Raw genomic sequence first — 16,845 nt, 5'->3', positions numbered from 1 at the left:
AGTGGAAAAGGAGAATCTATGGATTATGGAAAAAGGGGCTGGCCACTTGGGAAGAATATAGGACAGTTGTTAGAGGATGTAGGGAGGCAATCAGGACAGATAAGGCCTCCTTAGAAATTAATCTTGCAAGTCGGATTAAGGACAATAGAAAGGGCTTCTTCAAATACATAGCAAATAAAACTAACACAAGAGGCAATATAGGCCCACTGTTGAACGAGGTGGGTGCCCTGGAGACAGAGAATACAAAGAAGGCAGAAGTGCTGAATGCTTTCTTTTCCTCTGTCTTTACTCCTGCAGACTCTCCCCAGGGGCCCCAGATTCCTGTAGCCCCAGAAGGAGTCAGGACAAAGGAAAAGTTTGCTTTGGTAGATGAGGATTGGGTTAGGGATCAGCTATGCAATCTGGACATCTATAAATCAATGGGTCCGGATGGAATGCACCCACAGGTGCTGAGGGAGCTGGCGGAGGTCATTGCTAGGCCACTCTCCATAATCTTTGGTAAATCGTGGGAAACGGGAGAGGTGCCTGAGGATTGGAAGATGGCAAATGTCACACCAGTCTATAAGAAAGGCAAGAAGGAGGACCCGGGTAATTATAGACCGGTCAGCCTTACCTCTGTCCCTGGAAAGGTGATGGAACAACTTATTCTTGACTCCATCTCTAGGCATATCAAGGATGAGGGGGTTATTAAGAACAGCCAACATGGTTTTATGAAGGGGAAGTCATGTTTGACCAACCTTATAGCCTTCTATGAGGAAGTGACTAGGTGGAGGGATGATGATAGAGCTGTAGATGTGTTTTTTCTTGATTTCAGTAAGGCATTTGATAACTGTCTCCCACAGCATTCTCATAGATAAGCTAAGAAAGTGTGGGCTTGATGATCAGGTAGTGAGGTGGATCAAGAACTGGTTGAAAGGAAGAAGGCAGAGAGTTGTGGTCAATGGCACAGAATCTAGGTGGAGGTCTGTGACTAGTGGAGTCCCTCAGGGGTCGGTGCTGGGACCAGTGCTGTTTAATATTTTCATCAACGACCTGGATGAGGGAACTGAGTGTACCCTCAGCAAGTTCGCTGATGACACTAAACTGGGAGGAGTGGCTGACACACCAGAAGGCTGTGTTGCCATTCAGCCAGACCTGGACAGGCTGGAGAGTTGAGCAGGGAGAAACTTGATGAAATTCAACAAGAGCAAGTGTAGAGTCTTGCATCTGGGGAAGAACAACCCCATGTACCAGTACAGGTTGGGGGTTGACCTGCTGGAAAGGAGTGAAGGGGAAAGGGACCTGGGGGTCCTGGTGGATAGGAGGATGACCATGAGCCAGCAATGTGCCCTTGTGGCCAAGAAGGCAAATGGCAATCTAGGGTGCATTAGAAAGGGTGTGGTTAGTAGGGCAAGAGAGGTTCTCCTCCCCCTCTACTCTGCCTTAGTGAGGCCACATCTGGAATATTGCATCCAGTTCTGGGCCCCTCAGTTCAAGAAGGACAGGGAATTGCTTGAAAGAGTCCAGCGCAGAGCCACAAAGATGATTAAAGGAGTGGAACACCTCCCTTATGAGGAGAGGATGAAGGAGCTGGGTCTCTTGAGCTTGTAGGAGACTGAGGGGTGACCTCATCAGTGTTTACAAATATGTAAAGGGTGGGTGTCAGGATGATGGAGCTAGGCTTTTTTCAGTGATATCCAGTGGTAGGACAAGGGGCAATGGGTGTAAACTGGAGCATAGGAGGTTTCACATTAACATCAGGAAGAACTTCTTTACTGTAAGAGTGACAGAGCACTGGAACAGGTTGCCCAGGGAGGTTGTGGAGTCTCCTATGTTGGAGATATTCAAGACCCGCCTGGACAAGTTCCTGTGTGATTTACTCTAGGTTACCCTGCTCTTGCAGGGGGGTTGGACTAGATGATCTTTCGAGATCGCTTCCAACCCTTGGGATTCTGCGATTCTGTGATTCTGTTGGTTGCTACAACATGCTGCATTATGGATGTTTCTCCACAGGAATGCAAAACTGAGAGAAACTTTCATGTGTTGCTTTCTTGTACCAAAAGGCAGGGAAGTCTCAGGAGTAAGCAAAGGCATTGCATACAGGTATTCACAAGAGAAGGCTAGTCTCTCAAAAGCTGTGGAAGTGATGGCCTGGCATCACACACAGCTACTCTGGCCAGCACAGCTCAGCTAGAGCACAAGATGCCTTTCCAGTCAAGCTGCTTCCCTGGCAGCCTCTCAAGAAACTTGTGCTGAGGCAAAAAGGACATCATCAAGATTTTCCACTGCTACACGGACCCTGATAAGAGGCAGGGTATCTGTCTCACTACATATAAGGAGGAAGGCTTTTGCCACTAAACAGTTTGCTGATAGGTCAAGTGCCAGCTCATCTGAATCTTTTCTGCCAGTTTGCAAATTAGAAGACCTATATGTTTTCTAGGTCTTCTAGAAGACATCAAGGTCATTTGATGCATCAAAGTCATCATTTCATGGATGCATCAAAGCAATTTCATGGAGGTTCACCACTGAAGTGGCACACATGATGCTTGCTGAAGGTGAGGGTGAAAATCACAGCCAGAGATGGTGTGCTAAATCCTTTTTCAACCTGGTGTGATTCATACAGCTAAAAACAAGAGTGTGTGATGTGTCAAAATTGTTAGAGGCATCAGTGAAAGCAGAAGTAGGCACACAGACAGACTTTCATGTAAAGGATCCCAAACTGCTTTACTCATAAATTAATTCTGAAGCTAGAGGTAAATCACAGACTCAAGAAGAGATTTAACAATGAGATGGAACTTTATGGCTTAGTAGATAGAGCACCTTTTGTGGCTTGGTAGATAGAGCACCTCTAGAACAACGGGCAACTTCAATGTCAAAGTGGCCAGGATCAGAACAGTGCAAGTAACGGAAAGAAGAAAACTCTATTGGTAGAGACTTTGGGCAGAACAGTTGGGATGATGTTATTTGATAAAGAAGAAACTTCTGAACTAGTTGTGGTATTTGATAAGAAGCTAGTGAAAGTAACAAGAGGATTAAAACTGATGGAACTTGGCAGCCTACATTACTTGCAGAGGAGACTTAGGTACCAAGACACTTACATCCTTTTCAAAAATAAATACCTGCAGCACTGGATGCTTTCATGTAGCAAGAAATGGTGTAACCAGCTGCTGCCAAAGTTATAACATAAAGAAAGATGTGTATGGAAGGCATCAACAAGTAATAGGCTGGCTTTCTGTTTTGAGGGTAACTGATTGACTATAGCATCCATGAATGAAGTCTACAGATCTACACCCTACTGAAGAGGCTAAGAGAAGAGAAGATAATGAATGAAGAGCTATTAGAGCAATTTATTGCAGACAGAACAAAAATAATCTCCAACAGAAATGAGAAAAGTCTGATTTAAGTGAGGATACAAACCACACGATGAGTAGTTCAGAGGCAGCAGCTTCTGGTGTGGGACACAAACAAAGGCCAGAGCAACCAGCTCTGATCTCACAGCTTCAGAAAGCATCTTCACTGTAGCTGTCTGTACCTAGGTGGGGTCCTGCAGGGCCCAGCAGGATTCCCCACACCTGTAGTGATCTGTCCTGCCACAGTTCTGGCAGACATGAGCTTAAAATTGCCCAGGAGTTAAAGCAGAAAGGGCAAAGTGACAGTAACATAAAATATAGCAGAATTATCTTTGAGTATTTCTTACAGTAATTAAAATTTCAAGAATAAAGTACGAGTAATTTATTTGCTACTGAGACCTGAAGATAAGAACACAAGCTGACAACAGATACAGTTGTGGGTGTTAATTACTGCTTATAATAGACACAAAGATTAGAGTCACTAACTGTACCAAGTGTAATTCTTTACTTAGTAATTTAATATTCTTCCCATCATCTCAATGTATTTTTATATGTCTGACCTTCTGTAGACTTCTCATTTTGTTCTCCAGTTGAAAGAGCAAAGCTGGTTAATTTCTAGTGACATTTTGTGGCCATGTATCTGCTGAAATACATTTTTACACTTGGTTTTGTTTATAAATCCAAATTCTGTGAATGTCTGCCTAGCAATATAATCCTGGGAGCCAAGTGCCATTTCTGAAATGAGAGCCCCCTCCCTTCCATTTCTGAAACTACAGCCTCCCTTCCAGGCACTCCCTGAGTGCATCCTGGCTTTGAAGGCACAGGGGACACCAAAGACCACCATGTAATAGCTGTGTCTATGGGAAAGAGCAGCTAGACCATACTATGCCCCCTTCAAATATCAGGTCTTCTATTCACTTGGCGTATCATTGACTTAAGTTGCCTGTGACTGCGGCACAACCAAATCCTCTGTATACAATGACATGAGGAGTCCTCATGGTACAATCAAATTTTGTTTTGCCCAGACTGTGATATCAGGCAGAAAGTTCAGTATCACAGCTTTCCACTATATCAGAATTTCATCATAAAATAATGTTTATACCTTAAGATAGGTAATGGTGCTTCCTCTTAATTATGAGACACCAAAAATAGGGGAGGGTGCTCATAGTCATTCTGAAATGCTCTTTAAAAAGTTAGCAAAAAAATAAACCTTAAAAGCTTGTAAAAGAGCCACAGGGAATCATAGCTGCCACTTAAATTATATTAAAGGGCAATAAATTGAAACCAGTAAAAAAGAAATGTGTCCTTACAGGATGCATCGTCAGCTTATGAAATTCACTGTAGCAGGAGGTCAGTGAAAGAAAGTCCATAGTTTGTTTTTTTCCAAAGTACTTTTTGGATCACTACCATGATGCTTCCAGTGCTGTGAGAAAAGGCTAATCAAGCTTCATACTCCAAGGCACAAACTGTGTATGGGGGTCAGGAGAAAACGTCACCCTCACAGACAGTATATTAAGCATATTCTGCATTTTCCCTCTCGACCTTCGAAGAAGGCTAAGGATCTCTGCGGAACAGTTGCGTAACCTCCAGTGGCAAATCCTACACAAACACCTCTGGATTCCTTCCTCCCCAGGAGTGATTCTCCTCTGGCAGATTTCAAAGCTCATAAAAGTGTAATTTTAGCTCTGAAAACTGTATTTAAGCATAAGCATTGATGAATGATACAAGGTAAAGGTGAAGCAGAGCTCTTGAGTCACAAAGATGGTCTCAGGAGAAGCTGAAGCAGGCACAATTTATTGGAAAATAAGAGATGAGACCTCCCATGTGCGCCATTGTACAATATCCCAGGTGGAAGACAAAGAGGAGTTCATCTGGGCACAAGCCCTGGCTGTGAGAAGCATGAAAAGAGAGACACCCTCCTGTGTTTTTTCCCTGAGGAGTAGTAGTAAATCTCACAGAGGGCCTTATGTGGCTATTAATGCAGTTCTTTGAGCACTACTCAAATAAAAGAGGATGACAATTTATCAAAGAGAATCCCCCACCGCATCCTAGGCATGACCAGCCCCTCTGGCACTTGCTGGTATTCTTGCTGTGAGGAGGTGACAAATTAAAACCATGCTGTCCCTACTCCCCCTCATCCACAAACATCACCTGTTTTTCTCTCACAGCTGCATCACTGCCATGGGGGATCATCAGTCCATGATGTTTAAAGGAGCCTATGCATTGTATGTCTTTTGAGGCAAATTCTGCTTCTCTAAGTTAAGCCATGGCTGTCAGCTGTCTTTCCCAGAGATTCTGAGTACATTGTACGTGTTCCTAAAGTCAAACTGACTCTCAGCCCCCAGCTCTTACCAATGGCTGGATGGGCCATTGTGGCACAAGCTGTGGTCAGACAGTTGAACATGATCCGTGTGTGATCCTCTTACTCCTTTCAGAAAAGAGTTTATAGAATGGAGGAAACCTTTCTGGCAGAACAGCTTAGAGCCCACATCCCAAAAATCTGCATACATACACCTTCCAAAGTTACAGCCAGGTCAGCATGGGCTTTAAAGACTGCTGGATCAGGACCATTGTTTCTTTGTCCCTTTTGTCCAAGCTGTAGCTCTATTACAGCTATCACACAGTTGAGATAGCTCTGTGATTCTACAGTATGCTAATTCCTAAGGATTCCTTTTCCTTTTGTAGAATTTAGATTTCTCCTATGTTTGTAGAACACATGGGAAAAACTAAAATTCCTTTGTTCTTCCTCCTGACCCTATGCTGAAGGGCTGAAGAGGCCATGCTTCCCAGACCAAACACTTTGAGCTCAGCCTTAATGGCAGGCAGGGGGTGGTTGCCTCCATGTCAGGACTTGCTTTAAAAAAAACAGGGATCTTAATTCCAGCATTGGAAATGAAGAAGAGTTTGCTATTAGCTCTCATATTAATAATTTAGAAAATACATGCCAAATCACTTGTGTTCTCTCGGTTCTCTCTGAACACAGCTGCTAACTGCATTAGGTGTTAGGGTGAATGGATATATTTCAGATGAGATATTTGTACTGAATTATTAGGGTAGTCTGTATTACAAAATTACTAATAAACATTGCTTCTGGCTCAATTTAGCCTGAACTCAGTGAACCTAGCCAGTGGTGAGAAATCAAAAACTCCGAAATACCCTATGAATGAATCTAACTAATCAAGAAACCCTGCAGGAAGTAGATGCCAGGATTAATGAGCCAGTGGTTTCACCATGCCATGCTGTTATTTCTTCACATAAATGCCCTCAGATGAGATTACCTTTGTCATGAAAAGGAGAAAAGGAAGGTTACATACTTTCAACTGACAGGTTAACTGCCATACCTCCATTACTGCAAGATACATTTTCATGTGCAAAGATTTTTATTCTGAAAAATGAAAATTTAAAGACCACAACACAAATTAAACCACATTTTTATTTCCAGGAGCAGGGATCATTGCTGCTTGTACAATAATATAATCCTGCTGCAATGTTATCTGATCCTTTGTCTTGCGCAAACTTTCCTCTGATGTTAGTAATTGCTCAGTGAATGCAATCTCCAGCAGCAGGTAAAAGCAGATACTGCCTTCCACGGGGATTTGAGGAGAGGAGGAGAGGAGAGAGAGAGTGTCAAAGCATTTCATCAAGAGAGCAAATGAAAGGTTCAGTGACATTATCGTTATGTATATTCCTTAGACATTAGGGGTGATGTTGTGTTTAGAGGGAAGTAAACCTACGTGGATATGTGCCGGTGTGGAAATGAATCCATATATAAAAATGTAAATCTCAGTCAACTTACACACTGTGTGGAATTGCTCAGAGCTAAAATAAGCATCTTAAAATAAGCAAAGAAGCCTAGCTTGTAACAGCCCCAATGTCTGGTGTTAGCTACTTAGTCAGTAATAGGCTAATTGTTATTCAGCATAAATGTTCCCTCTCAATTTATATGGAATTCACTCATTTATTTTGATCACTTTATGTGAATGAAGCAAAGCTGTTCGTGTTGTTAGGTAGAAATGGTCAGTGCTGTTTAATTTTTATCTCTTAACATCAATGTGAGATTTTTGTAATAAAATCATTCACACACAACCTGTAACACGTATGAGTGAAACCTGAGGCCCCCTTCACTCCATCCATGTTAAATACATAAGAGCATCAGCTTAGATGCTTTGTGTTGCAAAGCTTCAGCTGGTGCTAAGGGTATGTATAATTTCAAAAATCTCCAGGACTCAGAACAAGAAGATCTATTGCCATGGAAACAAATATCATATCAAAGTTGGATAGGATCAAAAAGCTTTACTCATAACCAGGACAACAGTTGCATTAGAATATGGAGGAAATGATGGATGTTTTAGGAATGAGTATTACGCCAAAGGACCTTTGTAAGGCCCCTTCCATAGAGCTTCAGCATTCAGTGTCAAGAGCTGGCTCTTACAGGTTGTATCTCAATCCTCTGCCCCCAGCCAGAGAGAGCATTTTCCTCCACCGTTAAAAAGCACATATTTTTTAAAGATCTTCCATAGTAGACTTTATGACGTTCCTACATCATAAAGCTGTCCTGCTTATAGCAATATAAAGCAACTATAAAAATTACATGCTTGTAAACAACCCTCCATACATTTGGAAGAAATAGAGTGAGTTTTGCACTCCTCTGTACATACATGGAGACTTCTTGTCTCCTTGACGGGCCATGGCATGGGGAAGCCACCGCTGTACAATTGAGAATACCCAGGGACATTTAGATGGGTCAACACTTCCCTTGGCCCAGGCAGAGGCACCTGTGGGATAGAAGGGCTGAGGGTGCATTGACCAGCCCTGCTTCATAGGCACCATATGGGGTAAGGAGTCTTGGGGGTGCTCTTGACCAGCCCTGCTCCATAGGCATCCTCTGTGCCTATCTCTTTGATAGCTGATCTCTAAACTGATCCTGAATTTCAAACTCAGAGTTAAGCTTGGGTGCACAGGAGCAACTGCTTGGCCACATCTGGGAGCTGAGGGAGGGCTGGAAGAAGAGACAGGTCATGGTGACTTCTTACCCCAGCCATCGCCATGGTGTGGATATGGTAGGGGATCTCTCTTGCCTCACCTGTCCTACTCCAGGGGGAGCATCCCGGGCTGTTCCAGCACCATCATGAGCAGGCTCCTGCAGAAGGGCACAGGGCTGCTTCTTCAGGTGACCCCCAGTGGACTCACTCACGGCCTGTATCACCAATAATTTATTCTGCTTTTATTTCTCTTTTAAATTAGATATGCATGCGTAATATGCACTTTGGAGCGGGCAAGGACCCTTCTGCGGGTGCCTATGGAGCCGGGCACTCTCAGGTGTGTAATTAAGAGGTGTGTAATTGATGTACAAGGAGAAGAGATCTCAGTGCATTGCATTAAAAAGAAGCAAAGGGTGAGGGAGGGAAGAAACAAAGAAAGAAACCCAAACCGCGCTGTACGGTGGGCACCGAAGCCCCCACTCTTTTCTCCCCCGTGTCAAAGTTTACACGGATGTAAACCGAGGGGTTCCTCTTCCGTGGGGCTCGCCCCTCAGCAGCCACCCACTCATTTCAGAGGTGGCAGAAAGGTCCGCGGCAGAGCGCCCTCCGCTCCCGCGGCAGCCCCTTTCCTCCTCCCGCTGCCCCCCCCGCCCCTTCGCCGCTCAGCTCGCAGTTTAAAGACAAACCACACAAAAAGATTAACAAAAGTTTATTAGTCATGAAGTATTAAAATCGTGATAAATGAAAGGCTTCAATGCAAAGTTCAAGCAAGCAAACTATCCCCAAACTTGAGACAAAGGACTTGGTGAATCCCACAGAAGGAAGTCCTGTCTTTTTTTTTTTTTTTTATGTTTTTTGCCTGCGGTTCAAGACACCTCTCATATCTCACACATCACATCAAAATCTATATTTTTTCATATCACTTACTGAAAATGATTTTATTTATCCATTCACATTAACTTGATATAAACGTGTCCGGAAAAGTCAAGTAATATGTTTTATATTAGATCAAACATTTAAGAAACCCAAAATTCAATAAATAAGCACAGACAATAAGTTAAAACATATCACGAATCGACCAGTATGTAACGAGAATGCTTTATCTACACAAAACATCCTATTTCACATCGTATGCTCATTCCTCCAGCGGCCCTGCCCTGCGGCGGGGTGACCGGCACATGCAGGCGGGCAGGCTGCGGGGCCGAACCGGGCCGGGCCGAACCGGGCCGGGTGGGGCGGGGACCGCGGCGGTGCCTCCGCCGGCGGCTGCGGAAGATGCAGGAGGGAGAATAGCAGCAAAACGTAAATAAATGCGTAAATAAAGGTGGGGCGGATCGGCAACTCAACTGTCACGGAACCAAAGATCCGGAAAAGGGAAGTGCTCTTGCTTTTTTTTTTTCTTGCTATTTTCCTCCTCCGCTTACTTTACTTTTAGAAAACTTTTTTTTCCCTTTTTCTCCATGTCTCTCTCTTGTAAATGCTTTATCCAAATGGATTTGATCTCTCTGGGGTCTCCGTGCCGCTCCGCGCACCCGCCCGGCCGCCCCCATAGACGGCGTCCTCGCCGCGGAGGGGGCCGGCGGCAGATCCTGCTCTTGAATAAAGCATAAAAACTAAGAAAACAGAACTAAACAAAGCATTTCTTTGCAGAGCCGGTCGGGGGCCGGCGGGAGCGCCCGGTCGTCGCGCGGCAGGAGGGAGCAAGGGAAACAGGGAGGGAATCAGAGCCGGGGGTCTCCGGGTACTCCCGCCGCCGCTGGAAGGGACGCGGCCGCCGGGTGCGGGGGGCGCAAGGGTCTCGCGGGGGGTTCGCAGGTGCGGGAGGGTACGAGGGGATGGGGGTGTTTCTGGGCCCACAAACCAGCCCGTTGGTGTCTGGTTTCAGATCCTGAGTCGACTCCCTGGTAAGTCAGGTGGGGGAAGGCGGGGGTCGGGCGGGGACGGGTGGGCGACGCGAGGGTGCAGGGCCAGGCGGCGGCGGCGGGGAACGTGGCGGCAGCCATTAGGTGAAGCTCATGGAGACTGTGTGCTCTAGTGCTTTGCGGCGGAGGGAAGCGATGCTAGTTCCCCGCCACACGTCGCTGCTGTCCGGGGAGCTGCAGAGCTGGGGCGAGCCGGTCACGTTGCTGGGCCCAGGCAGGGAGGCAGGCACCATGCCGGGGAAGGCGGGCTGGTAGAGGTGCGACTGCAGCCCGGCCCCGTTGGAGCCCGCCAGGCTGTTGGAGAGGCCCATAGAGTTGGGCGGCGGCCCCGCCGCCAGGCTGCACTGGGAGAGGGACTGCGCCATGGCCTGCTGCCGGCCCAGCGCCGGCGGCAGCGGCAGCTGCGACACACCCGGCATGGCGGCGGCAGCCCAGCGGGTGTCGTTGGCATGGAAGGAGCAGAGGCTGTCGCCCATAGCGGCGGCGGCGGCGGCGGCAGCCGAGGGGAACTGCGGCAGCCCCGGCGTCGGCAGCAGCGTGCCCGGGGCGCGGAAGACGTTCGTGGTCTTCTTGCGCTTCTTCCACTTGGCCCGCCGGTTCTGGAACCAGACCTGCGGGCGGCGGGCAGCGACACACAGTTAGCAACACCAGCTAGCCAGCCCGGGCGCGGCTCGGTGCAGTCGGACCCGCCACCCGCCCCGAGTCTCTTCCCTCCTCCGCCTCCGGCCTGTGCCTCTCCCACAGGTGCGCTTCACACCTGCAGCCCCTACGCGTATCCCCGTTACCAGTTAATGATATGTTGGAACTTTTTATAGCGAAACCGATTGATGCGTCAGTCCCGGGACTGAGCTGGCTGCGGCCTCCCTGCCTCGGGGAGAGGGTCCAGGAGAGGAGACAGGCCTCCCCCCGGGAATATATATGGAAAATAACAGTTACACAATCAGAAAATAAATGAGCGGCCCACGGGTCTTGCCCTTGCGTGGAAGCGCTCCCGAGCCGCCACCGGAGCAGAGTCCAGTGCAGGGGGGCGGGGAGCCGTGTCCCGGGCCGGGTCGTGGTGCAGGAACCTATCCAGTCAAACCGCCCATGTTCGGGGCTTTTCTATAAAGCAAAACCAGAAACCCCCCAGAAGATGTTCCCGGTGCTTGGGAGGTGGTGCCGCCCCGGTGGCTGAGTGGATCTCCCTGCCCCACGGTCGAAATCACTGGGAATTGCGAGGGGGCAAAAAGCGGGTCCACTTGGAATTCGGAGGATCGCTGGGGCCAGAGGTGCTGGAGCCGCGGTTTTGTGCTACATACGTACCCAGACGGAGAGCGACGGGCGCCCGTTAGCGGGAATGAACAGCCGCTAGGGAACTAAGTGTTATATCGAAAAATCCGTTCAATTATCTTTTAGGGTTAATAGTTAAATTGCGGCTACAAAATCTTTTTATGTTTCATGGTTTACTGGTGGTGTAAAGAATCTCCATCAGGTCTGATCTCCTCAGCTCATAGCTACGCTGCATATGCTTTTAAAATGTGAATGTTTCCAGCTGAAAACTGGTGCATGACAGATTAAAACGCAAGGAAAACCTGGGGGAGATGTTGAAAATGCACACATGACAACTCTAGAAATATATTAACCACGAGCGTTTGGCAACTTTGGGCTCTTTTTGAAATGCAGCTAGTCCCTGAAAATTATTAATACAACAGTGAGAATCTAATGGAGGTTGGAATCTAAAAATCTGCCTTGATTATGTCTGCTGTTACAGTAATATAGACATACTGTAAATGTATTTTAAAATATATAGCCCATTTAATTCCCCAGCTATAAATGGGTTAGAGAGAAAGAGAGGGAGAGAGAAGGGGAGACAATATCACTTTTGTTTTTCCTTTTTTTTTTTTTTTTTTTTCCTTTCATGAGCTGAAGCTTTATGAAGATCTCATTGGAATCTGGCGGATGATTAATGTGAAGATTTGGTAGGAAATCTGGAGAGCTGTATTAAAGCTCAGATCTCAGGTTCATTTCGATCAGTCAGCCGTGAACTCTGGGCCGAATTCATTACACTTTAATAGTGCTGGGAGAGGAAGAAAATGCAATTTCTCATTCCATTAGAAAACTAGAAAATACTTTCAGCTTGTCCCCTATTAAGATGTGGCAGGTGACGGGACCATTGTGGGGGACACGGTCAATGGAATTACAGCACATTATTTTTGTTCGTATAAAATATTGAAAGGCAAGCCTGACTGTGCAGAAGTTATTTCACTGATTTGGTTTTTATGTAAATAAAATATTGAAAGTTAATTAATCCGTGCTAGAGACTAATGATTATGCTTATTATATTGCATTTGATCGTGTAATTTGCATGATTCTCGCATTGCTGCTTAATAAGCCATTCCAGGTTATAAATAATTCCGAAATTGGTTTCTAATAATGGCATGCTATAAAAAGAATGGTTTTATTACAGCAGCCTGAAAAGCAGAGCAATATCAGACGTGGAATTGGACTCCTGTTTAAGCACCAGCCGCTTTAATAATTATTTAAATGTATCATATACATTAAATACAGATCTAAAATGAGGAAAGTGGTGATTTATCCTAGCATCTAAAACCCTTAAAAACATATACAGCCGCTATAAATTAACTATTTGGAACATTCCTTAATCAGTGTGGAGCCCACATGCTGCAAGGAATGTGTAGGCAATCTGTTAACTATAAAGAAAACTGTAAAGTACTCGCATAAGAACATAAACCAATTACTATTTAATTTAAATTTGGTCAAGGAGCGGTGATACATCGGATTGTGAAGTAAATACATTAAATAAATTGTTTTGCCTTAGATTACATAATGTTAATCATTTTGAAGTGTTAATTAAGAAGGTTATGTTGATCTGATTACTTTTTAAACTACAGAACATTATTGTAAAAAATATTTAAATTACCGCTCTATTAAACTGTTTTTATCAGCAGTCTCGAGCTATTAGCATTGGTTTAAGATTATGCCGAGGCCATTAAAACACTTTGTCTTTCTTCCTACGAATTCCTTTGATGTGCTGTTAGAAAATAACTGTTTCCATTTTATATTTTATATTTTACTTCATTTACCACACTCCTAATATTGAAATTGGTATCATTAACCTTTGGAAACCCAATAAAGTTTAATAGACCTCGTTTTCGTTTTTCATAGAGTCAGTTGTCCAATTATATTTTATTTGTGAATCTAATTTCTTTCTTAATTTAAACTAATTATGGTCCTGTGTAGGCTGAGTCAAATTGGTTTACTTTTGAAAAGCAAACGTGCTTTTTCTGTCACATTCAAGAACAGAGTCTGTTTCTGTTCATAAAACCCGCTCATTTAGGGATTTCTTTTGACGTGTCTTTATTTAGCTGAGGAATCTAACCTGGCTGAGAGGAATTTTGAACTCTGTCTGCAGTAAAGTGCAGCGGCATTTCCCGTGCACTGTGCTGAGCGGGGATGCACATCCCACAAGTGCTTCTATTGTGCAGGATTTCATTCCGTGGAAGGACTCACCCAGAAAGTCGATAAAATATCGTTTTACACACAAAAGCTGTATTGGAGCAGTCTCGCGGTTTACATTTGCCTAAAGAGTTTCTTAGATGACTACGTGCAAATGCATGTATGCCTGTGTGCACATGTGTATGTATGTATATGGACTTTAGAGAACAAAGTACATCCTACATGTTAAAGTTACTCGCTACTGCTCCTGTCTCTAGGCATTGGAAAACTGGTAGTCCGGGGAAACTGCGAGTCCAGCTAGAGCTGCCTTTGACCGAAGAGCCTTTTTACCAGCCTGTGTGCCTTCCCCGCTCACCAAACCCACCCTCCCGCCGGCAGGCTCCAGGGGACGCCCGTTTTGGGCTGCGACGTAGCCGCCCGGGTGTCAGTACCCTGGAGAGCGGCCCTGCCGTCAGCACCCGGGGCAACAACCCCATGGTCCACTGCGCCGCCGCCGCCCGGAAGAGGGGCGATTCGCCGGCGGTTTTGGATCGCCCCTTAGCGCCGCGCTATTATTGCGAGGGCTGAGACTCGCCCCTCCCGAGCTGCGCCTTGCCGGGCTCTTTCCTGCCGCGAGTTGGGCCGTGGAGCAGGGGGAAGCTCCGCCCGATTCCCACTAGGGACCACCGAGCTGCGGGGGGCTAGGGGACAAGGGGACACCCCGAAGGGACATTTCTGTGGAGGGGGGGGGGGGGGATATGTCCGGTTTCAAGGCTCCCTGAATGAACTTTGCGTTAGGGCTGGGTTTGCTCCCCTTCAGTCTGGCTGAGGTTCGGGGACACCTGCCGCCCGCCCCGCTGTGACTGGCCTCTGGCCTCGCCGCCGGCCAGCCCTGCCGCCTTCGGTGTGACTGTGGAAGAGGCCGGCGGGGAGGGAAGTGCGCGGGGATCGCTGCTCATACCTGCACCCGGGACTCAGTGAGGCCGATGCGCAAGGCCAGCTCTTCCCTCATGAAGATGTCCGGGTAGTGGGTCTTGGCGAAGCTTCTCTCCAGCTCGTTCAGCTGTGCCGGAGTGAAGCGGGTGCGGTGCCGCTTCTGCTTTTGCTGCCCCTGTTGCTGACCAGCCTGGCTGGGGTTCTGGCCACCCTGCTGGCCTTGCTGCTTGTCGGGGTCTTTGGCGCTGACGGCTAAGGAGCTGGGGTTGGATCCCACCGTGGTGATGTCCTCCCCCGGCAGCAGGGTGGTCCCTTCTACCGTGTCCGAGTTGGGAGCCATGTCTCCCGGGTGTCCTCCCGGATCCGAGCCCCCTACGCCCAGCCGACACTTCACCGCCTCCCGGTGTCCCAGCAGCTCGGCCGCATCTTTCATCCCTGTGGAAGCAAAGGAGCTGCGGTCACTCCCCTGCAGTCGGGCATGCATCCATCACAGCCGCTTTCCAGCGAACTGAGCCGGTGAGAGGCACCCAGCCACCGCCACCGTCTCCACCCGCCGCCCCACTGCCACCCGCAAGCCCCGCAGCCCGGCTCGGCTCGGCTCCACGGCGCGCAATGTCCCTGGCCCGGCGCAATCGGGGCGCGGAGAGCAAACTTTACACCGAGCAGCTCCTCGTCCTGCTTAAATAATAAGCTCTCTACCGGGCCTTCCCTTGCGAGACCAAGGGAGGGGAAAGAAGAAGGGGGGCAAGTTTTGTCGGTTTCAGATGGCTTTTCCCAGAAGAGCTGATAAAAGAAAGAGAAGAGAAAGAAAGAAAGAACGAGAGAAGGAAGGAACGCTCGAACCGCCCTGCTGCCAGGAGCGTTACCTCCCTGACAGATGTGTGGGGACCTCGGTCACCCCGGCTGATTTTTCCCCTCTCCTCCCTCCACTCCTCTAAACAAACTAATGAATAACCACAAAGAGCCAGATACAGATATTTCTCTTTTTTGTTTTAAGGAAAAGAAGGAATGGGGGAAGCGAGCAGGTGAGCAGAAAAAGGCCACCCAGAACTCCTTCGTAAATACCATCGAGCTCATCTGTCCTAAAATAATAATAATCATCATCATAATGATAATAACATGTAGGTATGTATATAAAAACAGGGGAGAGGGAAATTAAATGATCCACAACTCGCTGTAGATCTACATACTCCTTCTCTTTTTTTTCTTTTTTTGATGTTAAATCAAATTAAACTTCAATACAGTACAATTACTTTTAAAGGAATTAGCCCATTTAGATCGCATTAAGGTAAAATAAGGAACAAATTGTCAATTTCCTGCTCCGGCTTCCTCCCCGTTCGCTGCCGCCGGCGGTGCAACCGCCGTGGGGCGGGGGGGTGCTGGGGGAAACTCACCGAGACGGGCGTCCAGGAGGTCGGCGTGAGACAGCATCGCGCACCGCTCCAGGGCGAAGGCTGTTCCCCCCCAAATTTTAGCGGCCTTAAGTTATTTAAAATAGATATGAGATATATATATATATATATATATATATATATAGATCCCCTAAATGAAAGAAAATTCGGTGTGTGGTTAAAAAGGGGGTCTCTTGCATTATAATGTCCTTTAGAGAGACGGGGAGGTGCTTAACACTTCAATGAACCCGTGAGCAGCTCGGCGCGGGGACCAATCAGGAGGGCAGCCTGCAAATGTCAGCGCCCGGATCGCCCCGCTCCGCCCGCCCGCCGCCCGCCCGCCGCCCCGGCCTCCCGCCGCTCAGGCCCGGCCCGCGCCGCGCCGCCGCTCCCTTCCCTGCTCCACTCGCCCTCGCCGCCCTCCTTACCCCTCTCCCCTTGTCTTCCAAATGCACATTTGCTACCCTTCTCCCGCTCCAGGTCACCCCTTATTTACTGTGTTTTTCTTCTTTTATTTCTTTTTTTTTTTTTCTTTTTTAATGCTTCCCCGGGGCGCACCCTTGCACCCGGCCCAGTCAGGCTCCTGGGGGTGGCTGGCAAGCACAGCGCCCACCGAGGGGGATGTAAAAGGTTGAGCAAGGGCTGGTCCTGCTCGCCAGCCGCCCAGGGGACAGGCTACGGCAACCGCGACCGGCTCTCACCCACCCGCCGCCTCCGCGGGGCCCCGACGGCTGCGGGGCGGCGGGGAAAAAGAAACTTGGGTCAGCTCCCACAGTGCCCGGCCGGCAGAGACTCGCCGGCTCCGGGGCTACCCGCCAACCCGGTCTCGGTCTCTTTAGCCCGGTGCAGA

General features: G+C 47.7%; 1 protein-coding gene across 1 annotated transcript; it reads right to left on the bottom strand.

The window, feature by feature from the left end:
* Positions 1-10,313: 10,313 nt before the first annotated feature.
* OTP (orthopedia homeobox) lies at positions 10,314-16,035 on the bottom strand. The gene is made up of 3 exons (XM_005142003.2): positions 15,999-16,035; positions 14,630-15,039; positions 10,314-10,844 (listed from the first exon to the last, which is right to left on the bottom strand). Exons 1-3 carry the CDS (start codon positions 16,033-16,035, stop codon positions 10,314-10,316), a joined length of 978 nt encoding a protein of 325 aa, XP_005142060.1.
* Positions 16,036-16,845: the final 810 nt, after the last annotated feature.

Source organism: Melopsittacus undulatus, chromosome Z (assembly GCF_012275295.1).
Source record: "Melopsittacus undulatus isolate bMelUnd1 chromosome Z, bMelUnd1.mat.Z, whole genome shotgun sequence".
In the NCBI taxonomy this organism is placed as follows: Eukaryota; Metazoa; Chordata; class Aves; order Psittaciformes; family Psittaculidae; genus Melopsittacus; species Melopsittacus undulatus.
The sequence above is the reverse complement of the archived record's forward strand: the minus strand, read 5'-3'. Positions and strand labels throughout refer to the sequence as shown.

Bases quoted from the DNA above. Each gene is read 5' to 3' on its own strand.
- OTP (XM_005142003.2), bottom strand. From the start codon at position 16,035: ATGCTGTCTCACGCCGACCTCCTGGACGCCCGTCTCG. The intron at 15,040-15,998 runs GTGAGTTTCCCC...TTGCTTCCACAG, and splicing joins CCTCCTGGACGCCCGTCTCG to GGATGAAAGATGCGGCCGAG. The intron at 10,845-14,629 runs GTATGAGCAGCG...CGCCGCCCGCAG, and splicing joins TCACTGAGTCCCGGGTGCAG to GTCTGGTTCCAGAACCGGCG.